General features: G+C 40.9%; 5 protein-coding genes and 1 long non-coding RNA gene across 6 annotated transcripts in view; 3 read left to right on the plus strand and 3 right to left on the minus strand.

Annotated features, from left to right (window-relative positions):
• The window catches only part of LOC149499757 (uncharacterized), a 145397-nt gene that overhangs the window by 54382 nt on the left and 63624 nt on the right, over nucleotides 1-27391 (plus strand). The window lies entirely within an intron of this gene.
• Nucleotides 4754-5626, minus strand: LOC149499759 (cecropin-B). The gene is made up of 2 exons (XM_089738840.1): nucleotides 5453-5626; nucleotides 4754-5052 (listed from the first exon to the last, which is right to left on the minus strand). The coding sequence occupies exons 1-2, from the start codon at nucleotides 5552-5554 to the stop codon at nucleotides 4963-4965; spliced, it is 192 nt and encodes a 63-aa protein (XP_089594966.1). The 5' UTR covers nucleotides 5555-5626; the 3' UTR covers nucleotides 4754-4962.
• Nucleotides 10058-10944, minus strand: LOC149499760 (cecropin-B). Its single transcript, XM_089738757.1, has 2 exons — nucleotides 10755-10944; nucleotides 10058-10350 (listed from the first exon to the last, which is right to left on the minus strand). Exons 1-2 carry the CDS (start codon nucleotides 10854-10856, stop codon nucleotides 10261-10263), a joined length of 192 nt encoding a protein of 63 aa, XP_089594883.1. The 5' UTR covers nucleotides 10857-10944; the 3' UTR covers nucleotides 10058-10260.
• Nucleotides 11526-12958, minus strand: LOC149499761 (cecropin). The gene is made up of 2 exons (XM_089738841.1): nucleotides 12857-12958; nucleotides 11526-11687 (listed from the first exon to the last, which is right to left on the minus strand). Exons 1-2 carry the CDS (start codon nucleotides 12956-12958, stop codon nucleotides 11598-11600), a joined length of 192 nt encoding a protein of 63 aa, XP_089594967.1. The 3' UTR covers nucleotides 11526-11597.
• On the plus strand, nucleotides 17431-18483 carry LOC114253011 (cecropin-B). The gene is made up of 2 exons (XM_089738804.1): nucleotides 17431-17628; nucleotides 18191-18483. Exons 1-2 carry the CDS (start codon nucleotides 17527-17529, stop codon nucleotides 18278-18280), a joined length of 192 nt encoding a protein of 63 aa, XP_089594930.1. The 5' UTR covers nucleotides 17431-17526; the 3' UTR covers nucleotides 18281-18483.
• LOC114253021 (cecropin-B) lies at nucleotides 21788-22675 on the plus strand. The gene is made up of 2 exons (XM_089738803.1): nucleotides 21788-21979; nucleotides 22383-22675. Exons 1-2 carry the CDS (start codon nucleotides 21878-21880, stop codon nucleotides 22470-22472), a joined length of 192 nt encoding a protein of 63 aa, XP_089594929.1. The 5' UTR covers nucleotides 21788-21877; the 3' UTR covers nucleotides 22473-22675.

Below are 27391 nucleotides of genomic sequence, written 5' to 3' on the forward strand. Positions count from 1 at the left end.
AGTATTGTCACACAGTAAAAACTTTTCTTTTAGAATGCTGGCCACAAAAAAGTTTATTGAATTCGAATTTCGAATTGTTCATGAAAATAAAAATGTATACTTTTAGAATTTTACTCATTTTTAAATATGGAGTGGACGCTTAAAGAAGACTGTGTTGCAGTTATTGCGTTGCATCGTTGCGGTTACGCGCCAATTCAAATTTTTAACATACTGAAAAATTTGACTATAACCAAAAGATTCGTTTATCGTACTATCAAACGATACAATGAAGACTCTAGTGTAGATGACAGGTCAAGAAGTGGTCGCCCTCGGTCTGTTAGGACTCCAGCAGTGATAAAAGCTGTGAAGGCGCGAATTCAAAGAAATCCCAAACGTAAGCAGAAACTGTTGGCCCTTCAGATGGGGTTAAGCAGAACCACGGTGAAAAGGGTGTTAAATGAAGACTTAGGGCTTCGGGCATATCGAAGAAAAACAGGACATCGTTTGAATGCTCGTCTAATGGACCTGAGACTGAAGAGATGCCACGCTTTGTTGAAGCGGTACGCGGGAAAAAAATATCGGGAAATTCTTTTCTCGGATGAAAAAATTTTTACCGTAGAAGAGAGCTACAACAAACAAAATGATAAGGTGTACGCACACAGTAGTGAAGAAGCGAGCAACCGTATTCCGCGTGTCCAACGAGGTCATTTTCCATCCTCGCTCATGGTATGGTTGGGAGTTTCTTATTGGGGCTTAACAGAGGTACATTTTTGTGAGAAAGGTGTAAAAACGAATGCAGTTGTGTATCAAAATACAGTCCTGACGAACCTTGTGGAACCTGTTTCTCAAACCATGTTCAATAACAGGCACTGGGTATTCCAACAATATTCGGCGCCAGCTCATAGAGCGAAGAGCACACAAGACTGGCTGGCGGCGCGTGAAATCGACTTCATCCGGCACGAAGACTGGCCCTCCTCCAGTCCAGATTTGAATCCGTTAGATTACAAGATATGGCAACACTTGGAGAAAAAGGCGTGCTCAAAGCCTCATCTCAATTTGGAGTCACTCAAGACATCCTTGATTAAGGCAGCCGCCGATATTGACATGGACCTCGTTCGTGCTGCGATAGACGACTGGCCGCGCAGATTGAAGGCCTGTATTCAAAATCACGGAGGTCATTTTGAATAAACTTTAGTGTCATAAGAATCTGTTTTGTTAAGTTTATTTTGGTATATGAATGGTTACATAATGAATAAACTTGTTTCAATTATTTTACATTAAACATGTGACAGAATTTATGACCTGACTAGGTATATATAGATAATGAACATCTAACGGTAGGCAGCGACTTGGCTTTGCCCCTGGCATTGCTGATGTCCATGGGTGACGGTAACCACTCACCATGGGGTGAGCTGTATCCTCGTTTGTCTACATGGGCAATAAAAAAAAACTAGACAAAAAGCAAACAGACCTGGTCATTCATTACTCAATGTTTGTCCACTGTGGGAATCGAACCCGTGACCCTCAACGCGACCCTACCGAGTCAGTTAAAGAAGCTTTAATTACGTTATAGACTAGCAGATATTCTGAAGAATCTATGGCCTAATTGGCAACGAGGCTAGATTGATTCGTAGTATCCGCCATTTATATCGTGACCTTGTAATGTTGTTGCTATCGTTCACATGTACTTGGGTATTGAATTGATATAGAGTAATAAAAGCGAGAGCTGCATCATCGTGTGATTACCGGTGACGAAAATACGATCTCGTATTGTGTTGACAAACTTAAGTTAATCAGAAACAAATTGAAATATTTCATAACTTACTAGCGGTCCCCCAGTAGCGGAAATTCGACTATAATTAATTAAGTTTGAATATTATTATGGTTCTATTGTCAAACACCTTACTTCTATAATCAAAAGTTTCACCACAGCTACACTATAGACAAATAATATTAAAGACAAACAATATTAATCTATTCTCAATTAGATTACAGACTTTAATGATAAACAAAAGAGTATTTATGCGTGTGTGTGTCAAATACATGGTAGTGTGTGTATTTTTATTGATTTCATATATTTTTTATCCATAATAAAATAAAATAAAATATATGCATTCTGCACTCCCTCTTTATAATCTCTATAAGTGTGACAAATTTCATGCTCCTCCGTGCACGCAATTTTCGTAAAAAGGTTTTTTTTTATTTCGGTTAGGAGGAAATCGCCGGACTTCATCGCATTGCAGAAATCCATGGGCAGCGGTAACCACTCACCATCAGGTGAGCCGTATGCTCGTCTGCCTACAAGGATAATAAAAAAAAAACTTCCGCCCTGGGGATGGAGGGCGGGGCATGTCAAAGTCGAACTGACTAAAACCTGAGTGACTAAAACCTCCTGTCGCTCAACAACCCACGTCCGAACCTCGCATGAGACCGAACTCATGAAAAGGCAAAGTGAACTGTTTAGTGCGGAGCACATCTCTCCCATCACCTCCGCCTTGGGACGCCGGACCGGCAGTCATCGGCGCCACGCGTCCTCTCGGTCGGCAGGCTATCCAAAGCCCACACCATGCAGATCGTAGAGTCTCACATACCCCGCGCGCCCCTTTTGCGCGGGGACCTCGTAGGAGGTTCGGCCCCCTACCCGAAAAAAAAGGCTATCCAAAGCCCGCCTACATGGCGCTGGTTAGAGTGGGTTATCCTACGGAATACCCCGCTGGGTCAGAACCAGCGTGGGTCGAGGATAGCCGGCCTTCCATCACATGGATGCTCTTGCGTAAAACGCGTGCCCAGAGCAACTTGCACGTCGTCTTCTTAGGCGTCCCTCGCCGGTCTCCAGGCCAACATGTGAGGGGGACCCGAAACACTTAGAGGGCCGGGGCTTGGGCAAGATCCGCCTCCCTAGCCTCCACTCGACGCCGGCGTGCTTGTGCGTCTCTGATGCACCTTCTTCGAGATGGTGTACTCGCAGAAGTCGAGCATCGCCTTCCACGACCCATCGTCAATAGTAAAGTAAGAAGTAAATAAATACAAAAAGAAGAAAAAAGAAGAAACAGAATAGTCCTTGTGGCACGTCGCAATGGATGAGTGAGATAAAGGCCTAGACGTCAAGCCACCTCGCATCGTTTCCTCACTGCTGAGGGTCGTGACGATCATATTTCGACAGGCCGGTTGTCGGTCATAGAACTCATGGCAAATAGCAGCATGATAAGAGAACATGCTGCGTCAACTTCTTATAATGTGGAATAAGGGCAAGAAGCAGCAAGAACAAGAATACTAGTGTCGTTATTATAAAATGTATTAGGGGTTTAAGTATGATATTGCCGATTTGTACTGAAAAATTGAAATTCGTTTTTTTTTGTTCATTTATACACATATTTATTTAATCAAAATATCTACCATTATTATCTATACATTGCTGCCACCTAATAGGAAGGTCATTTATGCCTTTGCGATAGAACTCTAGTAATCTATCACATAGAAAATTGTCCAAATCACGAAAAAAATGGTAGTCCGTTCGTTGGTGCAAGGTCTGGCGAATGCGGAGGGTGACGACTAGTTTCTAATTGCAGTTCCTGTAGAGTTAAAACGGTTTCTCGTGCTGTATGAGGTCTCGCGTTGTCATGGAGCAATATTGGTGAAGATTGTTTCATGGTCGAGGCTATTTCACTGCAAATTTTGCTATCATTGTTCGGAGTTCGGCACAGTAGACATCTGCCATTATTGCTTGACCAGATCGAAGAAAGCTATAGTGAATAATATCATGGTGAGACCACCAAACAGTTACCATTGCCTTTTCATTGGTAAGCTTTGCTTTAGGACACTGTTGCGGCGTTTGACCTGGGGTCAGCCATTGCATTTTTCGCTTACGGCTATCGTAAGGAATCCACTTTTCATCACATGTCCCCATTCGATCCAATCAATATTCCTTCATTTCGATATCGATTCAACAAGGCAACACAAGTTTCAGCACACGTTTCTTTCTGCAGATCAGTCAAATTATGAGGCACCCACTTTTTATATTTTTTATTTTATTGATTTGACGCAAATGAGTCATTGCTGTTGGTAAGGTAACATTAAACCATGCTGCTAATTCCTGGGTAGTTTGGCTCGAATCGGCTTCCACCATCTCTTTCAATTCATTGTTATTCACTCATGTTTTCATTGATTCAAGTGTGCGCGGTCTTCCACGTGGTTCGTTCTTCAAATCAAAATTTCCATCACGATAGTCCCCTCTCCAAACGCTACATTGATATTGCGAGCTGTTTCTGCAGCGTTAGTTCCGCGTCGGAACTCGTATTCAAAAATCACTCGAATTTTCGAAGTATTCATCTTTCTTGTCTAAGCTGAATAAAAAAACAACTGAAAATCGATAGGTAATCATTTGCAAAAAGTTTCACTCAAAAATCTCAAACCATGAAGGCTCTATGTCAATTCGAAGTACCTATTAGACTAACCGTTATAATATTATGTTCCTAATTGCGTATCGTGAAAACAGCACGCAAATTGTAAATGTTGATTAGCAGATTCCCTGCATATTTTGCATTGTGAATCTAGCGTGAAGTGTGGAATCGCCTTTAATATACGTCATGGCTCTATTGTATAGGAAAGACTTGCGAACGGCCCAAAAGTGCTAACAGATTATAATGAGTAAAGATTACGAGCTATTGGGCTTCTTCATTGTTATCGTGTTTGTGGAAACTAAGTGTGAAAGTGTCGTCATAGAATTGGCACTCGTGAATGGTGACGTCACTGTAGATATTAAAAATGCGCTCTCTATATAGCAAAATAATTTAATTTTACTTTCGTTAATGCAAACAGCCAGAGATTGGATCTTGGACTAAGAAAACTTTGGCAGACATTAACTTCAAATTATATTTAAAATTGAATGTCTTATTATTAAGTCTTAAAGCTGTAATTTAATTACATATTAAAATTAACGAGTAGATTAAATAATACTAGTATTTATCGCGTACGTTTTAAAGATCATTTTCCTATAGCTTTAGCCGAACCGAGGACCTCGATCGCCGGGCCCGCTTTGACGATGCCGTCACGAATGTTCCTGCCCATTTTTTCCTGAAAAAATAAATAAAACAATTAGTCTGTAGACCTGTTGAGAACAATTTTATTCGGATATTTCTTCATCAAAAGCCCTGTCTCTTTCTGGTCAGAACGTCTAGAGACTAGACGCAAGTGATAACCGAACGATAACTCAAACATACTAACTTTAACATTTTTAATAATGTAACGTTTAACTATGCGATTTAAGAATTAAGATTAAGTCGATTGAATCGTCAAGAAAAAATGAACTCTAATGAAAAAAATCATTCGCTTTTAAATAAAGAATCATTAAAATCGGCTTAACTTCAAAAAAGTTCTAAGGTAACAAACATAAAAAAAAAATTCGAATTGAGAAACTCCTACTTTTTTAAAGTCGGCTAAAAAATTACACAGAATTGATTAAAAAACTACTTACAATTTTCTTGAAGATCTTCCACCTGGGCTCGGGAGCAGCGCTGGTCATGCTCAAAGCCAGCACCAGAGCGAAGACGAAGGATAGGATCTTTGCGAAATTCATTGTTAGTTTATGTAAATTCAAACGCGGACGTTAAGACACAAGCGGCGCTGTACTGATCACTTGATGTGCACTATCGGAATGTAATTAATTCAGACTCGTTTCTCTTTATATTATATACAAATTCGCGTGGTTTGTTGTTAGACGCTCTCAGCCGCAAGATAACGGGTCAATTGAGGTTAAACACAAACAAGGGAGGGGTACTTCCCTCGCCCGCTCTGATAAAAGTTAATCCCCCAATTAATGCTCTCCCAGTTAATGAGAATCTCGCATTTTTAACAAAGCTCAACCGGAAAATGTGTTCCTCACGTTTGAGAGGCAATCGTGGCTTACATAACCACAACGATTCGGACTTATTAACAAAGTCATTCACCAATGCAATGTACTAGGCGAGTATGTTTTTATTTTTATTTTTTATTGCTTAGATGGGTAGACGACCTAACAACCCATCTGGTGTTAAGTGGTTAATGGACCATAGACATCTACAACGTAAATGCGCCACCCATCTTGCGGTATAAGTTCTAAGGTCTCAGTATAGTTACAATGGCTGCCCCACCCTTCAAACCGAAACGCATTACTGCTTCACGGCAGAAATTCTATCCGATGATTTATTTGCAAGCGAAGTAAACTGTTCCTTAGAAATAAGGTGACACTCTACAAAACTTGCATACGCCCCGTTCGCTCACGCGGCCCGCGCCAACTTAAAATCACTACAAATTATTCAATCCCGTTTTTGCAGGATAGCCGTCGGAGCCCCGTGGTTCGTCAGGAACGTCGACCTCCATGATGACCTGAACTTGGAGTCCATCAGTAAGTATCTACAGTCGGCATCAATGCGCCACTTCGACAAAGCGGCACGACACGAGAACCCTGTTATCGTGGCCGCCGGTAACTACATTCCCGATCTTGCGGACCGAATGGAAAGCAGTCGACGTCGCCCCAAAACACGTCATTTCGGATCCTCCCGATCCACTAACGGTGCTTTTAGGTACCTCAAGCACCGGTCACCGTTCTCGTCGAACCCGTCGCTTGCGATGAGCGGCTCGACGAGTAAATTAACCCACAGACACAGCCCACTGCTTTTCTCGCCGGATCTGCTCGGTGGGTCGCGTTTCCGATCCAGTGGTAGATTCTGCTAAGCACGGCTCTTGCTAGGGTTTGTGTTAGTAACGTCATCAGGTCTGAGCCCCGTGAGCTCACCTACTAGTTAAGGTTACGCTGAAATAGCCTCTCAAAGCTATCAGTTTAGGTAGGAAAAAAAGGCAGAAATAGGTGGGGTGGTGGTCTGTAGGTGGCGGCCTCCCCCCGGTGAAGGTCAAGGGGCGACCTGAGGGGGTGAGGCCGCGCGGCGCGCTACCAGCACTCTAGCGCGCTGCCGTGGAGTGAATAGAGCGACCGGTCGACGGTGTATAGCGTCCCGACCCGGCAGGCTGGTTCTGGTCCAGCGGGGTATTCCGGGACACCAGCGGCACCGTCTGGGCGGCCCGACGGGCTGCCGTACCGAGACGGCCGACGTTTCAGAGCCTTCGATCCGCCTCAAAGGCTCCGTCGGCTGGGCGTCCTTGGGGTGAGCCGCGCCGTCTGGTTGTAGTGTTGACCGCGATAGCCCCCCTACCTCATCCGGGTTCTGACCTCGGAGGGGATCGGACGTCGGGTGTAAGAGTGCAGGGGAGTCGTTTAGTGGGTGGGTCCTAAAATCCTTGGGCCCGCGGTCTGCTCACAACACCATGCAGATCGTTGAGTCTCACATACCCCGCGCGCCCCTTTTGCGCGGGGACCTCGTAGGAGGTTCGGCTCTCTACCCGAAAAAAAAAAAAAAAAAAAGTTGGGGTGGTGGTACCCGTGCGGACTCACAAGAGGTCCTACCACCAGTAATTACGCATATTATAATTTTGGGGGTTTAATTTTTATTACCCGATGTTATTCCTTCACCGTGAAAGTCAATCGTGAACATTTGATAAATACGTATATTAAGAGCTGACACTTGTGTGATACTTGATGGTTATCTTGACTCAATGATTATAGTTCGAAACGTCGCTAATAATGTATTGACTGCAGTAAAACATTAACGAATAAAGATATATTAGGATCAGAGACTGACATACATACTTATACGTTATACATACTTATACGTTTAAATATATATAGGTAATGAACATCTAACGGTAGGCAGCGACTTGGCTTTGCCCCTGGCATTGCTGATGTCCATGGGTGACGGTAACCACTCACCAGGGTGAGCTGTATCCTCGTTTGTCTACATGGGCAATAAAAAAAACTAGACAAAAAGCAAACAGACCTGGTCATTCATTACTCAATGTTTGTCCACTGTGGGAATCGAACCCGTGACCCTCAACGCGACCCTACTGAGTCAGTTAAAGAAGTTTTAATTACGTTACAGACTAGCAGATATTCTGAAGAATCTATAGCCTAATTGGCAACGAGGGTAGATTGATTCGCAGTATCAACCATTTATATCGTGACCTTGTAATTTTGTTGCTATCGTTCACATGTACTTGCGTATTGAATTGATATAGAGTAATAAAAGCGAGAGCAGCATCATCGTGTGATTACCGGTGACGAAAATACGATCTCGTATTGTGTTGACAAACTTAAGCTAGTCAGAAACAAATTGAAATAATTAATAACTTACTAGTGGTCCCCCAGTAGCGGAATTTCGACTGTAAGTAATTGAAATTATAAGTTTGAATATTATTATGGTCAAAGACTTTACTTCTATAATCTAAGGTTACACTATAGACAAATAATATTAAAGACAAACAATATTAATCTATTCTCAATTAGACCACAGACTTTAACAAAAAACAGAAAAGTATAATATAAGCGTGTGTGTGTCAAATACATGGTTGTGAGTTTAATGTTTTTTTTATTGATTTAATGCATTTTTTTTGCATAATTAATGCATGTCGGAGTCGAACTGACTAAAACCTCCTGTCGCTCAATAACCCACGTCCAAACCTCGCATGAGACAGAACTCATGAAAAGGCAAAGTGAAGTGCTTAGTGCGGATCACATCCCTCCCATCACCTCCCTCTTGGGACGCCGGACCGGCAGTCGTCGGCGCCACGCGTCCTCTCGGTCAGCAGGCTATCCAAAGCCCGCCTAGATGGCGCCGGTTAGAGTGGGTTATCCTACGGAATATCCGGCTGGGTCAGTACCAGCGTGAGTCGAGGGTAGCCGGCCTTTGATCACCCGGATGCTCTTGTGTAAAACGCGTGCACAGAGCAACTTGCACGTCGTCTTCTTAGGCCTCCCTCGCCGGTCCCCAGGCTGACATGTGAGGGGGACCCGAAATACTTAGAGGACCGGGGCTTGGGCGAGATCCGCCTCCCTAGCCCCCGCTCGACGGCAGCGTGCTTGTGCGTGTCTGACGCACCCCGCCGCGCTGCCTCCTTCTGCGAGATCGTGCACTCGCAGAAGTCGAGCATCGCCTTCCACGACTCATCGTAAATAGTAAAGTTAGAAGTAAATAAATACAAAAAGAAGAAAAAAGAAGAAACAGTATAGTCCTTGTGGCACGTCGCAATGGATGAATGTGATATAGCCCTAGACGTCAGGCCGGTCCTCCACGTCGCGTCTTTTCCTCACTGCTGAGGGTCGTGGCCATCATATATCGAGAGGCCGGTTGTCGGTCATAAAACTCATGGCAAATTAGCAGCATGATAAGAGAACATGCTTCGCCAACTTCTTATAATGCGGAATAAGGGCAAGAAGCAGCAAGAACAAGAAAACTAGTGTCGTTATTATAAAATGTATTAGGGGTTTAAGTATGATATTGCCGATTTGTACTGAAAAATTGAAATTCGTTTTTTTTTGTTCATTTAACATATTTATTTAATTAAAATATCTACCACTAGCGACCCGCCCTCGCTTCGCTTCGGAAACATTAAAACACACATGAAACCAAAAAAATTTTTTTTTTTTTTTTAAAAAGTAGCCTATGTTCTTCAGGGACAATGTCGGCTTCTAATGGAAAAATAATTTTTCAAATCGGTCCAGTAGTTTCGGAGCCTATTCGAAACAAACAAACAAACAAATCTTTCCTCTTTATAATATTAGTATAGATTATTATCTATGATTGCTGCCACCTAATAGGAAGGACATTTATGCCTTTACGATAGAACTCTGGTGATCTAGATCTTACAAACTGTGTGAAAGCATCTTGCACTGCCTCCTGGGCAGAAAACTTTTTATCACATAGAAAATTGTCCAAATCACGAAAAAAATTGTAGTCCGTTCGTTCGTGAAAGGTCTCGCGAATGCGGAGGGTGACGACTGGTTTCTAATTGCAGTTTCTATAGAGTTCAAACGGTGTCGTCATAAAATTGGCACTCGTGAATGGTGACGTCACTGTAGTTATTAAAAATGCGCTCTTTGTATAGCAAAATAATTTAATTTTACTTTCGTTAACGCAAACAGCCAGAGATTGGATTGTGGAAGATGTATATATATTAAGGTAGTAATGGTTTAATAATAAAAAAATGTGCATTGAATTAAGTACAATATATTTTATTGATTTTCAATTTTACAACATAACGTTTATCACTAAGAAAACTTTGGCAGACATTAACATCAAATTATATTTAAAATTGAATGTCTTATTATTAAGTCTTAAAGCTGTAATTAAATTACATATTAAAATTAACGAGTAGATTAAATAATACTAGTATTTATGGCGTACGTTTTAAAGATTATTTTCCTATGGCTTTAGCCGAACCGAGGACCTCGATCGCCGGGCCCGCTTTGACGATGCCGTCACGAATGTTCCTGCCCATTTTTTCCTGAAAAAATAAAATAAAACAATTAGTCTGTGGAGCTGCTGAGAGAAATTTTATACGTATTTCCTCATCAAAGCCTGTCTCTTTCTGGTCAGAACGTCTAGAGACCCTAGACGCAAGTGATAACCGAACGATAACTCAAACATAATAACTTTAACATTTTTAATAATGTAACGTTTAACTATGCGATTTAAGAATTAAGATTAAGTCGATTGAATCGTCAAGAAAAAATGAACTCGAATGAAAAGAATCATCCGCTTTTAAATAAAGAATCAATAAAATCGGTTCTCCTTCAAAAAAGTTCTAAGGTAACAAACATTTAAAAAAAGTCGAAATGAGAAACTCTTCATTTTTTTTAAGTCGGCTAAAAATAATAATTACACATTAACGAATAAAGAACCACTTACAATTTTCTTGAAGATCTTCCACCTGGGCTCGGGAGCAGCGCTGGTCATGCTCAAAGCCAGCACCAGAGCGAAGACGAAGGATAGGATCTTTGCGAAATTCATTGTAAGTTTATGTAAATTCAAACGCGGACGCTAAGACACAAGCGGCGCTGTACTGATCACTTGATGTGCACTATCGGAATGTAATTAATTCAGACTCGTTTCTCTTTATATATACAAATTCGCGTGGTTTGTTGTTAGACGCTCTCAGCCGCAAGATAACGGGTCAATTGAGGTTAAACACAAACAAGACAGGGAAGTACCGCCCGCTCTGATAAAAGTTAATTCCCCCAATTAATGCTCTCCCAGTTAATGAGAATTTCGTATTTTTAACAAAGGTCAACCGGAAAATGTGTTCCTCACGTTTGAGAGGCAATCGTGGCTTACATAACCACAACGATTCGGACTTGTTAACAAAGTCATTCACCAATGCAATGCACTAGGCGAGTATATATATTTTTTTATTGCTTAGTTGGGTGGACGAGCTAACAGCCCACCTGGTGTTAAGTGGTTACTGGAGCCCATAGACATCTACTACGTAAATGCGCCACCCACCTTGAGATATAAGTTCTAAGGTCTCAAGCATAGTTACAACGGCTACCCCATTCTTCAAACCGAAACGCGTACTGTTCATGGCAGAAATAGGCAGGGTGGTGGTACCCATCCGTGCGGACTCACAAGAGGTCCTACGACCAGTAATTACGCAAATTATAATTTTGCGGATATGATTTTTATTATACGATGTTATTCATTCACCGTGGAAGTCAATCGTGAACATTTGTTGAGTACGTATTTCACTTTCCTTCACATTCCGACGGATGCCGCTTGTCCAACGACCACCACGGCTGGTCCTGCCTTAATGACTCCATCGCGGACATTGCGACCAATCTTCTCCTGCGAAAAGGAAAATCAAATTAACCATATCTTACTACCATCAACTGGTTTTCTCGTCAAAACTCTTTATTGTTATTTTTTTTTGGCATTGTATGCATAAGAATTAGCCGTATCTTGAGTTTTAGCGGTTTATTTGACTTGGCGTTATGTTTTCAGGATAAATAAATTAACACAATTAAACATCTTAGTTTAAGTTTGTGACCGCGTGAACTGTGAAGTATTGGGAATGACGGAAAATTATTATGTTTTATCACTTCATATTATTATAAAACAAAGTCGCTTTCTCTGTCCCTATATCTGTTCCTATGTATGCTTAAATCTTTAAAACGACGCAACGGATTTTGATGCGGTTTTTTTTAATAGATCGAGTGATTGAAGAGGAAGGTTTATATGTATAATAACCGCCATTAAATAGTGGAGAAATCAATAATAGATTACAGTTTCCGAAGCGCAGCGAGGGCGGGTCGCTAGTTATAAATAATGGCGTGAGGAAGCCATCAAAGCAGTTTTAATTAGGACATGAAATTGAAAATACCTCGCAGGTATATAAACCTGAAAAGCACTAGATGAAGGCAGTGGTTCTTGGGGCGAAGTACAAGCTCTGTCCTGGTGGTATATGGTTGAGCTCTTGTCGGAGTCTAAGCATTCCTATAGCGTGGCTGCTCATTCATGCTCACTGAGCTCATTGAGCGATGCACCGGTGCTCGAATCCCGGGCGGGTACCAATTTTTCTAATGAAATACGTACTCTACAAATGTTCAGGATTGACTTCCACGGTGAAGGAATAGCATCGTGTAATAAAAACGAAACCCGCAAAATTATAATTTGCGTAATTACTGGTGGTAAGACCTCTTGTGAGTCCGTGCGGGTAGGTCTATTTCTGCTGTGAAGCAGTTTCGGTTTGAAGGATGGGGCAGCCGTTGTAACTATACTTAAGACCTTAGAACTTATATCTCAAGGTGGGTGGCGGCATTTACGTTGTAGATATCTATGGGCTCTGGTAACCACTTAACACCAGGTGGGCTGTGAGCTCGTCCACCCATCTAAGCAATAAAAAATAACCTCGACCGAAGTCCTTGCTTTAACTATCATTAAATATCAACTGGACCACGACATAGAAAATTCAACCTTTTAATTCTGTTGCCTAAGGTTTGATGGTCTTAACTCACAATTTTTTTTAAGACCTTCCGTTTGGGTTCAAGCACGGCACTCGCCATGCTCAAAGCCAGCATGAGCGCTAAGACGACGCACAGGATCTTTACAAAGTTCATTTCTGTAGTCCTACTTACTACTCTTTGTTAATGTGTCAGAATGAAATATTCAAGTGTAAATTTTATATATCGTCGCTGTCAAACCAAAACCTGCTATGTGCAAAAACTCTATTTTGAATTACTTAACGAGTAAATACGTTTTTTTTTTTTTTTTTTTTTTTTATTGCCTATATTTGTGGACGAGCTCACAGCCCACCTGGTGTTAAGTGGTTACTGGAACCCATAGACATCTACAACGTAAATGCGCCACACACCTTGAGATATAAGTTGTAAGGTCTCAAGTATAGTTACATCGGCTGCCCCGCCCTTCAAACCGAAACGCATTACTGCTTCACGGCAGAAATAGGCGGGGCGGTGGTACCTACCCGTGCGGACTCACCAAAGGTCCTACCATCAGTAAACTATATCAAATGAAAGCTATAGATAAATATTAAATAGATACAGATAACAGTTTCTTTTTATACGGTAGATAGGGCTGTGAACTATACGAAAGGATCAAAAAAATAAATCTCAAAAAGTGCAACATAGCAGATTTTGGTTTGACAACGACGATATAATAATATATATAGCTTTTAAAACTCGTCTAAGATTTGCTGTTAGAATCGTGTAATGTTTATTCAAATGTGAGCCTTATTTTGTCGCCTATAAGCGGTACTTACTACAATCTTGAAGCGTAATGCTTTTTGGTTTGTTTCCAACGACATTCACCAGTGAAGTCCCGATGCAAATTATCGGCTCATTGCCTGTGTTTACATTATGTTTCCTCGTAAATTATGAATACATATTTTGTACCTATGACGCAGCATACGTGCATTTTGGTTATACGTTTAATATGTTATAATTGATAAATTATGTTTTTTTATTCAGTTAGGGCGTCTCGTCCGCACCAACACCCTGCCTATTTCAGCCGTGAAGCAGTAATGCGTTTTGGGTGAAAGGGTGGGGCAGCCGTTATACTGTAAAAACTGTGACTTTAGGACTCATGTTTCGAGGTCGGTGACTGCATTTACGCTGTAGATATCTATGGGCTCCGGTAATCACTTAACACTAGGTAGATTGTGAGCTCGACCACCTATTTTAGCAATAATAAATAAATAAAAAACAAACGTGTGGCACTCGGGAACTGCCGCGGTAAAGCTATTGCATAGCCTTTTTTATCAACTTATGCAATTATAATTAGACAATGATAATTCAATATTACAACAATAATAAAACAAGACCACGCTATATTAAACATTAATAAAAGCAAAACATTAACTGTCCCCTTCACACTCATAAGCTAGACCGCGCGAGAGAGAAATGGTCAGACTTTTCATGATGCGCATGCAGCGTGACGTCACGCCACGCGCTTATTCACAAACACTACACAAGTGCAACGTGTGAATGTGTTGAACGCGAGCTACATAGTAGGCGTAGTGGGGGTGTCAGGTTATTTTCGTTACGGAATTTCTTGATTCAGTCGCCGCGCTCAAAGCCCGCGATAAAATCTATGCAATAGCTTAAAAAACAATTTTGTAACGGTTCCAACGTGTCCATGTCGTGTTTTACGGTAGGCAGCGGCTTGGCTCTGCCCCTGGCATTGCTAAAGTCCATGGGCGACGGTAACCACTCACCATCAGATGGGCCGTATGCTCGTCTGCCTACAAGGGCAATAAAAAAAATGTCGAACGCGACATAAAAACTACTGTAAATACCGCGAACTGCAAATATACACAGATAAACTGGCTTTATCTCTATAATGACGTTATTAGTACAATGGACGCGGCCAAGCTCACAGGTCTCGTGTTATCCATGCATTAACTGAGTTTATCGCCGGGTCTTCTCAACGAGTCGTGATTCCGATCCGTTAGTAGATTCATTCGCGAAGCAGCTGCTCTTGAGTTGTAAGGTCTCCTTCGGAGGCGCTCGGGCAGCCGTTAGCTAATCACATCTCTTCTGGTTGAATCAATACTCGCCCATCTATCCTGGTAAAACTGGGCTCGAAAACACGGATCGTTTAGAACCTATGGGTCCGCGGAGGGACTTCGGTTCCCTCTGTATTTTGTACAGTATGTTCCATGGGGAGTGCTCTGAGGAATTGCTTGAGATGATCCCCTCATCTCCTTTTTATCATCGCACCTCCCGCCAACGGAGCAGAGTTCATCCATATTATCTGGAACCGCTGCGTTCATTGACAATGCGTTTCCAGAGGTCTTTTTTGCCATGTACCATCCGGCTATGGAATGAGCTCCCCTCCACGGTGTTTCTCGAGCGCTATGACATCTCCTTCTTCAAAAGAGGCTTGTGGAGAGTATTAAGCAGTGGGCAGCGACTTGGCTCTGCCCCTGGCATTGCTGAAGTCCATGGGCGACGGTAACCACTCACCATCAGGTGGGCCGTATACTTGTCTGCCTACAAGGGCAATAAATTATTACCTCGATCACAAAAAAAGTCCTCATGTAAGAAACTCGGTAATATTAAAGTATTTTAACAATCATAGCGATTCTGATTGTCTTTGTCTTCGTAATATGAGCTAGATATTGTTAGCAATAGTAGTAGTATAGACAGTCGTTATATAACAGATATTTATAACAGAAGATAACAGACATACAGATAGCAGGCCTATTTCTGCCGTGAAGCAGTAATGCGTTTCGGGTTGAAGGGTGGGGCAGCCGATGTAACTATACTTGAGACCTTAGAGCTTATATCTCAAGGTGGGTGGCGCATTTACGTTGCAGATGTCCATGGGCTCCAGTAACCACTTAACGCCAGGTGGGCCGTGAGCTCGTCCACCCATATAAGCAACAAAAAAATAAAAATAAAATACATCACGACTCCACGACAAAGAACATTCACATGTCCAGTAATTTGGAATAAAGTCTGTCCATGCAAGAAAATTGAATAAAAACTCAAGGATAAATAATAAAATCGATGATTTCTTGAAAGCTCAAGGGACATACCCTTTGCAATGACATATTTCCTTAAACCACAAGATGTGTCATTAACAGTACACAGGTTGAATTAACGTTCTTGGATGGCTTAAGAAAGTATTAAATTTAGCTGTCACAATCATTAGCATGTCAAAGATAAGATCAATTACGGCAATGAAGCAGTCAGGTCTATGTCTGGTACAGTTAAGCCTGAAACTGAGTATTTTGGTTGATCAGATCTTAGGTGGTTCTGTATCAGAATCCGTAAGATCTCCGTAACATCTCAAAACACTCAAGTCTCAGTTTTATAGAACAACACAATACCAGATCGTATTTTCGTCACCGGTAATCACACGATGATGCTGCTCTCGCTTTTATTACTCTATATCAATTCAATACCGCAGTACATGTGAACGATAGCAACAACATTACAAGGTCACGATATAAATGGCTGATACTACGAATCAATCTAGCCTCGTTGCCAATTAGGCCATAGATTCTTCAGAATATCTAGTCTATAACGTAATTAAAACTTCTGACTCAGGCCGCGCCGGGGGTAGCGGGTTCGATTCCCACAGTGGGCAAATATTGTGTAATGAATGACCAGGTCTGTTTGCTTTTTGTCTTAAATTTTTTTTATTGCCCTTGTAGACAAACGAGAATACGGCTCACCCCATGGTGAGCGGCTACCGTCGCCCATGGACATCAGCAATGTCAGGGGCAAATGCAAGTCGCTGCCTACCGTTAGATGTTCATTATCTATATATGTATATATTTAAACGTATATAAGTATGTATGTCACTCTATAATCCTAATATCCCTTTATTCGTTAATGTTTTTCTGTAGTCAATTAATTATTAGCGACGTTTCGAACTTTAAGCATTGAGTCATGATAACCATCAAGTATCACACAAGTGTCAGTTCTTAATATACGTACTCAACAATTGTTCACGATTGACTTTCACGGTAAATGAATAACATCGTGCAATAAAAATCAAACCCGCAAAATTATAATTTGCGTAATCACTGGTGGTAGGACCTCTTGTGAGTCCGCACGGGTAGGTACCACCACCCTGCCTATTTCTGCCGTGAAGCAGTAATGCGTTTCGGTTTGAAGGGTGGGGCAGCCGTTGTAACTATACTGAGACCTTAGAACTTATATCTCAAGGTGGGTGGCGCATTTACGTTGTAGATGTCTATGGGCTCCAGTAACCACTTAACACCAGGTGGGCTGTGAGCTCGTCCACCCATCTAAGCAATAAAAAAATAATATACTCGCCTAGTACATTGCATTGGTGAATGACTTTGTTAACAAGTTCGAATCGTTGTGGTTATGTAAGCCGCGATTGCCTCTCAAACGTGAGGAACACATTTTCCGGTTGACCTTTGTTAAAAATGCGAAATCCTCATTAACTGGGAGAGCATTAATTGTGGGGATTAACTTTTATCAGAGCGGGCGGTACTTCCCTCTCGTGTTTGTGTTTAACCTCAATTGACCCGTTATCTTGCGCTCGAGAGTGTCTAACAACAAACCACGCGAATTTGTATATATAAAGAGAAACTAGTCTGAATTAATTACATTCTGATAGTGCACATCAAACGATCAGTACAGCATCGCTAGTATCTTAACGTCCGCGTTTGAATTTACATAAACTTACAATGAATTTCGCAAAGATCCTATCCTTCGTCTTCGCTCTGGTGCTGGCTTTGAGCATGACCAGCGCTGCTCCCGAGCCCAGGTGGAAGATCTTCAAAAAAATTGTAAGTGGTTCTTTATTCAATTCTGTGTAATTTTTTTAAACCGACTTAAAAGCTTGAGGAGTTTCTCAATTCGACTTTTTTTTTTAATGTTTGTTACCTTAGAAATTTTTTGAAGGTGAACCGATTTTAATAATTATTTATTTAAAAGTGGATGAATTTCATATGGTCAATCTCGGTTATACTTAGTAGTCCATATACAATTATTGTTAATTGATGATTTTATTTTGTTGAAGCCGCTTTTCTGTTTTGTTATATTTTTTTTATTTTAAAGCAAAAAAAAACTTTCGTAAACTTTTTAATTGATTCGTTCGTACTTTTTTCATTAGAGTTCATTTTTATTGACGATTCAGTCGACATAATCTTATGGTTTACATCGCATAGTTAAATGTCACATTATTAAAAATATTAAAGTTAGTATGTTTGAGTTATCGTTCGGTTATCACTTGCGTCTAGTCTCTAGACGTTCTGACCAGAAACAGAAAGGGCTTTTGATGAAGAAATATACGAATAAAATTGTTCTCAGCAGCTCCACAGACTAATTGTTTGGTTTTTATTTTTTCAGGAAAAAATGGGCAGGAACATCCGTGACGGGATCGTCAAAGCGGGCCCGGCGATCGAGGTCCTCGGTTCGGCTAAAGCTATAGGAAAATGACCTTTAAAACGACTGCCATAAATACTAGTATTATTTAATCTACTCGTTAATTTTAATATGTAATTAAATTACAGCTTTAAGACTTAATAATAAGACATTCAATTTTAAATATAATTTGAAGTTAATGTCTGCCAAAGTTTACTTAGTGATAAACGTTATGTTGTAAAATTGAAAATCAATAAAATATTTTGTACTTAATTCAATGCACAATTTTTTATTAATCAATCCTTAAACCATTACTACATTAATATACATCTTCCACAATCCAATCTCTGGCTGTTTGCGTTAGCGAAAGTAAAATTAAATTATTTTGCTATACAAAGAGCGCATTTTTAATATCTACAGTGACGTCACCATTCACGAGTGCCAATTTCATGACGACACTTTCACACTTAGTTTCCACAAACACGATAACAACGAAGAAGCCCAATAGCTCATAATCTTTACTCACTATGATCTGTTAGCGCTTTTGGGCCGTTCGCAAGTCTTTCCTGTACAATAGACGCCATGACGTATATTAAAGGCGATTCCACACTTCACGCTAGATTCACAATGCAAAATATGCAGGGAGTCTGCTCATCAACATTTACAATTAGCGTGCTGTTTTCACGATACGCAATTAGGAACATAATATTATAACGGTTAGTCTAATAGGTACTTCGAATTGACATAGAGCCTTCATGGTTTGAGATTTTTGAGTGAAACTTTTTGCAAATGATTACCATTTGCATTTTCAGTTGTTTTTTTATTCAGCTTAGACAAGAAAGATGAATACTTCGAAAATTCGAGTGATTTTTGAATACGAGCTCCGACGTGGAACTAACTCTGCAGAAACAGCTCGCAATATCAATGTTGCGTTTGGAGAGGGGACTGATAATGAACGCACCGTGCGATTTTGGTTTAAGCGCTTTCGTGACGGAAATTTTGATTTGAAGAACGAACCACGTTGAAGACCACCCACCCAGACATGTGAATAACAATGAATTGAAAGAGATGATGGAAGCCAATTCGAGCCAAACTACCCAGGAATTAGCGGCATGGCTTAATGTTACCTTACCAACAACAATGACTCATTGGCGTCAAATCAATAAAATAAAAAATATGAAAAATGTCATGCTTTAATACCTTTTATATTGTACATTTTTCCCCTCTTATATATCGTGTTTCTCTCTGTTAATGGTTTGCTGGAAAAAACTCATGAATGAGTTAAGCTCGTAAGTTAAGCTTTGTACATAGCATTTAGACATTCTTTTAAATCTGTTATTATTGTTTTTTCTTTTTTGTGTACAATAAGTATAAAAAAAAAAATGGGTGCCTCATAATTTGACTGATCTGCAGATAGAAACGCGCGCTGAAACTTGTGTTGCCTTGTTGAATCGATACCGAAATGAAGCAATATTGGATCGAATTGTGACATGTGATGAAAAGTGGATTCCTTACGATAGCCGTAAGCGAAAAATGCAATGGCTGACCCCAGGTCAAACACCGCAAAAGTGTCCTAAAGCAAAGCTTACCAATAAAAAGGTAATGGTAACTGTTTGGTGATCTCAGCATGATGTTATTCACTATAGCTTTCTCCGATCTGGTCAAACAACCACGGCATATATCTACTGTGCCGAACTCCAAACAATGATAGCAAAATTTGCAGTGAAACAGCCCCGACTCATGAATCGATCTTCACCATTATTGCTCCATGATAACTCGAGACCTCATACAGCACGAGAAACCGTTTTAACTCTACAGGAACTGCAATTAGAAACTATTCGTCACTCTCCGCATTTGTCAGACCTTGCACCAACGGACTACCATTTTTTTCGTGATTTGGACCATTTTCTATGTGATAAAAAGTTTACTTCCCAGGAGGCAGCACAAAATGCTTTCACACAGTTTGTAAGATCTAAATCACCAGAGTCCTATCGCAAAGGCACAAATGACCTTCCTATTAGACGGCAGCAATATAGTTATAGATTCTGATAATAATGGTAGATATTATGATTAAATAAATTGGCTAATGAAAAAAAATATTTGAAACTTTCAGTACAAATGGGCAATTTCATACTTTAACCCCTAATATTTATAATAACGACACTAGTATTCTTGTTCTTGCTGCTTCTTGCCCTTATTCCACATTATAAGAAGTTGGCGCAGCATGCTCTCTTATCATGCTGCTAATTTGCCATGAGTTCTATGACCGACAACCGGCCTGTCGAAATATGATGGCCACGACCCTCAGCACTGAGGAAACGATGCGAGGAGGAAGACCGGCCTGACGTCTAGGCCTATACCTCACTCAACCATTGCGACGTGCCACAAGGACTATACTGTTTCTTCTTTTTGTGGCGGTAGCCATCATACAACGCAAGATATTTGACAGATGCTTGAATCTCGCTTATGACATTTTCAAGTTAAGCTTGCATATATGCAAGTTCCGAACAACAACATTTGGACCGTTGGTCTACCGAGCAAATACCAAGTGCTCGGTGGAAGATCTTCCCTCCGTCCTTAAGCCTTCCAACCTTTTTGTATTTTTTTTTTCTTACTTTACTTTTTACGATGAGTCGTGGAAGGCGATGCTCGACTTCTGCGAGTGCACCATCTCGCAGAAGGAGGCAGCGTGGCGGGGTGCGTCAGAGACGCACAAGCACGCCGCCGTCGAGCAGGGGCTAGGGAGGCGGATCTCGTCCAAGCCCTGGCCCTCTACGTGTTTCGGGTCCCCCTCACATGTCAGTCTGGGGACCGGCGAGGGAGGCCGAAGTCGTAGAAGCCGTATTGAAGTCGTCGTGGCCTGAAGGATAAGACTTCCGGTGCATTTGTTGTTGCGATGCACCGGTGTTCGAATCCCGCAGGTGGGTACCAATTTTTCGAATGAAATACGTACTTAACAAATGTTCACGATTGACTTCCACGGTGAAGGAATAACATCGTGTAATAAAAATCAAACCCGCAAAATTATAATTTGCATAATCACTGGTGGTAGGACCTCTTGTGAGTCCGCACGGGTAGGTACCACCGCCCTGCCTATTTCTGCCGTGAAGCAGTAATGCGTTTCGGTTTGAAGGGTGTGGTAGCCGTTGTAACTATACTGAGAACTTAGAACTTATATCTCAAGGTGGGTGGCGCATTTACGTTGTAGATGTCTATGGGCTCCAGTAACCACTTAACACCAGGTGGGCTGTGAGCTCGTCTACCCATCTGAGCAATAATAATAATATACTCGCCTAGTACATTGCACTGGTGAATCACTTTGTTAACAAGTCCGAATCGTTGTGGTTATCTAAGCCGCGATTGCCTCTCAAACGTGAGGAACACATTTTCCGGTTGACCTTTATTAAAAATACGAAATTCTCGCTAATTGGGAGAGCATTAATTGGGGGATTAACTTTTATCAGAGCGAGCAGTACTTCCCTCCCTTGTTTGCATTGAACCTCAATTGACCCGTTATCTTGCGGTTGAGAGCGTCTAACAACAAACCACACGAATTTGTATATATAAAGAGAAACAATTCTGAATTAATTACATTCTGATAGTGCACATCAAGTGATCAGTACAGCGCCGCTTGTGTCTTAACGTCCGCGTTTGAATTTACATAAACTTACAATGAATTTCGCAAAGATCCTATCCTTCGTCTTCGCTCTGGTGCTGGCTTTGAGCATGACCAGCGCTGCTCCCGAGCCCAGGTGGAAGATCTTCAAGAAAATTGTAAGTGGTTCTTTATTCAATTCTGTGTATTTTTTTTAAACCGAATTAAAAAATTGAGGAGTTTCTCAATTCGACTGTTTTTTTTAAATGTTTGTTACCTTAGAACTTTTTTGAAGGAGAACCGATTTTAATGATTCTTTATTTAAAAGCGGATGATTCTTTTCATTAGAGTTCATTTTTTCTTGACGATTCAATCGACTTAATCTTGATTATTAAATCGCATAGTTAAATGTTACATTATTAAAAATGTTAATGTTATTATGTTTGAGTTATCGTTCGGTTATCACTTGCGTCTAGGGTCTCTAGACGTTCTGACCAGAAAGAGACAGGCTTTGATGAGGAAATACGTATAAAATTTCTCTCAGCAGCTCCACAGACTAATTGTTTTATTTTATTTTTTCAGGAAAAAATGGGCAGGAACATTCGTGACGGCATCGTCAAAGCGGGCCCGGCGATCGAGGTCCTCGGTTCGGCTAAAGCTATAGGAAAATGATCTTTAAAACGTACGCGATAAATACTAGTATTATTTAATCTACTCGTTAATTTTAATATGTAATTAAATTACAGCTTTAAGACTTAATAATAAGACATTCAATTTTAAATATAATTTGATGTTAATGTCTGCCAAAGTTTTCTTAGTGATAAGCGTTATGTTGTAAAATTGAAAATCAATAAAATATTTTGTACTTAATTCAATGCAAATTTTTTTATTAATCAATCCTTAAACCATTACTACATTAATATACATCTTCCACAATCCAATCTCTGGCTGTTTGCGTTAGCGAAAGTAAAATTAAATTATTTTGCTATATAGAGAGCGCATTTTTAATATCTACAGTGACGTCACCATTCACGAGTGCCAATTCTATGACGACACTTTCACCCTTAGTTTTCACAAACACGATAACAATGAAGAAGCCCAAATAGCTCATAATTTTTACTCATTATGATCTTTTAGCACTTTTGGGCCGTTCGCAAGTCTTTCCTATACAACAGACGCCATGACGTATACTAAAGGCGATTCCACACTTCACGCTAGATTCACAATGCAAAATATGCAGGGAATCTGCTAATCAAGACATAGAGCCTTCATGGTTTGAGATTTTTGAGTGAAACTTTTTTAAATGGTACCTATGAGGTTCTTCTTTTAAAAAATGTGCAATATTCGATTACCTATCGATTTTCAGTTGTTTTTTTATTCAGCTTAGACAAGAAAGATGAATACTTCGAAAATTCGAGTGATTTTTGAATACGAGCTCCGACCCGGAACTAACTCTGCAGAAACAGCTCGCAATATGAATGCTGCGTTTGGAGAGGGGACTGATAATGAACGCACCGTGCGATTTTGGTTTAAGCGCTTTCGTGACGGAAATTTTGATTTGAAGAACGAACCACGTGGCAGACCGCCCACACATGTGAATAACAATGAATTGAAAGAGATGATGGAAGCCAATTCGAGCCAAACTACCCAGGAATTAGCGGCATGACTTAATGTTACCTTACCAACAACAATGACTCATTGGCGTCAAATCAATAAAATAAAAAAATATGAAAAATGTCATGCTTTAATACCTTTTATATTGGAAAAGTTGATTCTTTACGATAACCGTAAGCGAAAAATGCAATGGCTGACCCCAGGTCAAACGCCGCAACAGTGTCCTAAAGCAAAGCTTAGCAATAAAAAGGTAATGGGAACTGTTTGGTGGTCTCAGCATGGTGTTATTCACTATAGCTTTCTCCTATCTGGTCAAATAATTACGACATATATCTACTGTGCCGAATTCCGAACAATGATAGCAAAATTTGCAGTGAAACAGCCCCGACTCATGAATCGATCTTCACCATTATTGCTCCATGATAACTCGAGACCTCATACAGCACGAGAAACCGTTTTAACTCTGCAGGAACTGCAAATAGAAACCATTCGTCACTCTCCGCATTCGCTAGACCTTGCACCAACGGATTACCATTTTTTTCGGGATTTGGACAATTTTCTATGTGATAAAAAGTTTACTTCCCAGGAGGCAGTACGAAATGATTTCACACAGTTTGTAAGATCTAGATCACCAGAGCTCTATCGCAAAGACATAAATGACCTTCCTATTTGATGGCAGCAATCTATAGATAATAATGGTAGATAGTTTGATTAAATAAATATGTTAAATGAAAAAAAAACTAATTTCAAATTTTAAGTACAAATCGGCAATTTCATACTTTAACCCCTAATATTAATTATAATAACGACACTATTCTTGTTCTTGTTGCTTCTTGCCCTTATTCCACATTATAAGAGGTTGACGCAGCATGTTCTCTTATCATGCTGCTAATTTGCCATGAGTTCTATGACCGACAACCGGCCTGTTGAAATATGATGGTCACGACCCTCAGCAGCGAGGAAACGATGCGAGGAGGAGGACCGTCCTGACGTTTAGGGTCATATCTCATTCATCCATTGCGACGTGCCGCAAGGACTATACTGTTTCTTCTTTTTGTGGCGGTAGCCATCATACAACGCAAGATATTTGACCGATGCTTGAATCTCGCTTACGACATTTTCAAGTTAAGCTTGCATATATACAAGTTCCGAACAACAACATTTGGACCGTCGCAGAAGGAGGCGGCGTGGTGGGGTGCGTCAGAGACGCACAAGCACGCCGCCGTCGAGCGGGGGCTAGGGAGGCGGATCTCGCCCAAGCCCTGGCCCTCTACGTGTTTCGGGTCCCCCTCACATGTCAGCCTGGGGACCGGCAAGGAAGGCCTAAGAAGACAACGTGCAAATTGCTCTATGCACGCGTTTTACGCAAGAGCATCCGGGTGATGGAAGGCCGGCTACCCTCGACCCACGCTGGTACTGACCCAGTGGGAATACCCCGTAGGAAAAACCACTCTAACCCACGCCATCTAGGCGAACTTCAGATAGCCTGCCGACCGAGAGGACGCGTGGCGCCGACGACTGCCGGTCCGGGGCCCCAAGGGGGAGGTGATGGGAGAGATGTGCTCCACACTAAGCACTTCACTTTGCCTTTTCATGAGTTCTGACTCATGCGAGGTTCGGACGTGGGTTGTTGAGGACAGGAGGTTTTAGTGAGTTCGACTCCAACATGCATTAATCAATCACACATTGTATAAAGCAAAGTCGCTTTCTCTGTCCCTATATCCTTATGTATGCTTAAATCTTTAAAACTACGCAACGGATTTTGATGCGTTTTTTTAATAGATAGAGTGATTGAAGAGGAAGGTTTATAGGTATAATAACATCCATTAAATCAATAATAAATTACAGTTTCCGAAGCGAAGCGAGAGCGGGTCGCTAGTTATGCATAAAAAATACATTAAATCAATAAAAAAAAAAATTCACACACTACCATGTATTTGACACACACACGCATAAATTATGCTCTTTTGTATATTGCTAAAGTCTGTGGTCTAACTGAGAATAGATTATGTAATATTATTTGTATTTCGTATTATTTGTCTATCGTGTAGCCTTGGCGAAACCTTTGATTATAGAAGTAAAATCTTTGACAATAGAACCATAATAATATTCAAAGTTATAATTTCAATTAATTATAATCGAATTTCGGCTACTGGGGGACCACTAGTAAGTTATTAATTAATTCAATTTTTTCTGATTAACTTAAGTTTGTCAACACAACATGAGATCGTATTTTCGTCACCGGTAATCACACGATGATGCTGCTCTCGCTTTTATTACTCTATATCAATTCAATACCGCAGTACATGTGAACGATAGCAACAAAATTACAAGGTCACGATATAAATGGCTGATACTACGAATCAATCTAGCCTCGTTGCCAATTAGGCCATAGATTCTTCGAAATATCTGTTAGTCTATAACGTAATTAAAACTTCTGACTCAGTAGGCCGCGCCGGGGGTAGCGGGTTCGATTCCCACAGTGGGCAAATATTGTGTAATGAATGACCAGGTCTGTTTGCTTTTTGTCTTAAAATTTTTTTATTGCCCTTATACAGACGAGCATACGGCCCACCTGTTGGTGAGTGGTTACCGTCATCCATGGACATCAGCAACGCCAGGGGCAAAGCCAAGGAGCTGTCTACCGTTAGATGTTCATTCATCTACAAGGTGGGCCAAAAGAAGTCATCCGATGTTGTTTGGCTCTCATTTTTTTTCTAAATGAAAAACTTCAATTCCGTTTTTTGATTATCATTATTTGAACCTTTAGAATTTTATTGGTCAAGTCGAGAAGATGATATCGGCCAAATGGGCGCTGTCACAATTGATTGCTTTACGGGCTCGTTTTATGGCATTTTTCATCACTTCGGCAAGAACTTCGGGCGACAGATCCTCTCACTCGTGTCGAATGTTGTTCTTAAGGGTCTCGAGCTTGTTCACGTAAGCCCGGGACTTCAAAAATCCCACAAAAAAAGTCTGAAACGGTTAAATCGGGCGATCTTGCGGGCCAGTGCAAATTCCCAAAACGAGAGATGAGGCGACCCAGGAACGCCACCTTCAGAATATCGGTTGTGGCTCGTGCAGTGTGTGCTATTGCTCCGTCCTGTTGGAACCACAAGTCCTCCAGTTCTAATTGGCCCTATAGCACGTACCGTCCATTGTTGTCGTTTGACCAGCGGCGTTCTCGAAAAAAAAATCCACGATGATTCCTCCAGCGTGAACAGCGCTCCATGCAGTCACTTTGAGCAGGTGTAATGGCTTCTCGTGCATCACTATTGGATTTTCTGTGCCCCAGAAGCGATAGTTCTGCTTGTTTACGTACCGGCTGAGGTGGAAATGAGCCTCATCGCTCAATATGATTTTGGTTGAAAAATCGTCCACTTCGTCCTCGAGATTGAGGATGGCTTGGACGTAGGTTACACGCGCTTGGCGGTCGACAACCAGCAGCTGATGCACGGACTGGACTTTGTACAGGAACATGCGCAGGTCTTTGACCAAAATTCGCCTTAGGGACAACCAGCTGATGGCTAATTGCGAGGCACGAATTATTAGGCAAAAAAAAGACAGGATTATTCTGCGTTCTTGGGGAGTGTATAGCTCCATGGCTTGCTCACTCGTATTCTACACCTATCTAGTCAACAAATGTCAAAACAGATTTGGCATTGGCGGCCATTTGCAAAAATAAGAGCATCTTCCAATAGGGTGATTTCTTTTGGCCCACCTTGTATATATGTATATATTTAAACGTATATAAGTATGTATGTCACTCTATAATCCTAATATCCCTTTATTCGTTAATGTTTTTCTGTAGTCAATTAATTATTAGCGACGTTTCGAACTTTAAGCATTGAGTCATGATAACCATCAAGTATCACACAAGTGTCAGTTCTTAATATACGTACTCAACAATTGTTCACGATAGACTTCCGCGGAGATGGAACAACATCGTGTAATAAAAATCAAACCCGCAAAATTAT

This window comes from Bombyx mandarina, chromosome 26 (genome assembly GCF_030267445.1).
Source record: "Bombyx mandarina strain Sakado chromosome 26, ASM3026744v2".
NCBI lineage: Eukaryota > Metazoa > Arthropoda > Insecta > Lepidoptera > Bombycidae > Bombyx > Bombyx mandarina.

Bases quoted from the DNA above. Each gene is read 5' to 3' on its own strand.
- LOC149499761 (XM_089738841.1), bottom strand. From the start codon at position 12,958: ATGAACTTTGTAAAGATCCTGTGCGTCGTCTTAGCGCTCATGCTGGCT. The intron at 11,688-12,856 runs GTGAGTTAAGAC...TCCTTTTCGCAG, and splicing joins GGAAGGTCTTAAAAAAAATT to GAGAAGATTGGTCGCAATGT.
- LOC114253021 (XM_089738803.1), top strand. From the start codon at position 21,878: ATGAATTTCGCAAAGATCCTATCCTTCGTCTTCGCTCTGGTGCTGGCT. The intron at 21,980-22,382 runs GTAAGTGGTTCT...TTATTTTTTCAG, and splicing joins GGAAGATCTTCAAGAAAATT to GAAAAAATGGGCAGGAACAT.
- LOC149499760 (XM_089738757.1), bottom strand. From the start codon at position 10,856: ATGAATTTCGCAAAGATCCTATCCTTCGTCTTCGCTCTGGTGCTGGCT. The intron at 10,351-10,754 runs GTAAGTGGTTCT...TTATTTTTTCAG, and splicing joins GGAAGATCTTCAAGAAAATT to GAAAAAATGGGCAGGAACAT.
- LOC114253011 (XM_089738804.1), top strand. From the start codon at position 17,527: ATGAATTTCGCAAAGATCCTATCCTTCGTCTTCGCTCTGGTGCTGGCT. The intron at 17,629-18,190 runs GTAAGTGGTTCT...TTATTTTTTCAG, and splicing joins GGAAGATCTTCAAAAAAATT to GAAAAAATGGGCAGGAACAT.
- LOC149499759 (XM_089738840.1), bottom strand. From the start codon at position 5,554: ATGAATTTCGCAAAGATCCTATCCTTCGTCTTCGCTCTGGTGCTGGCT. The intron at 5,053-5,452 runs GTAAGTAGTTTT...TTATTTTTTCAG, and splicing joins GGAAGATCTTCAAGAAAATT to GAAAAAATGGGCAGGAACAT.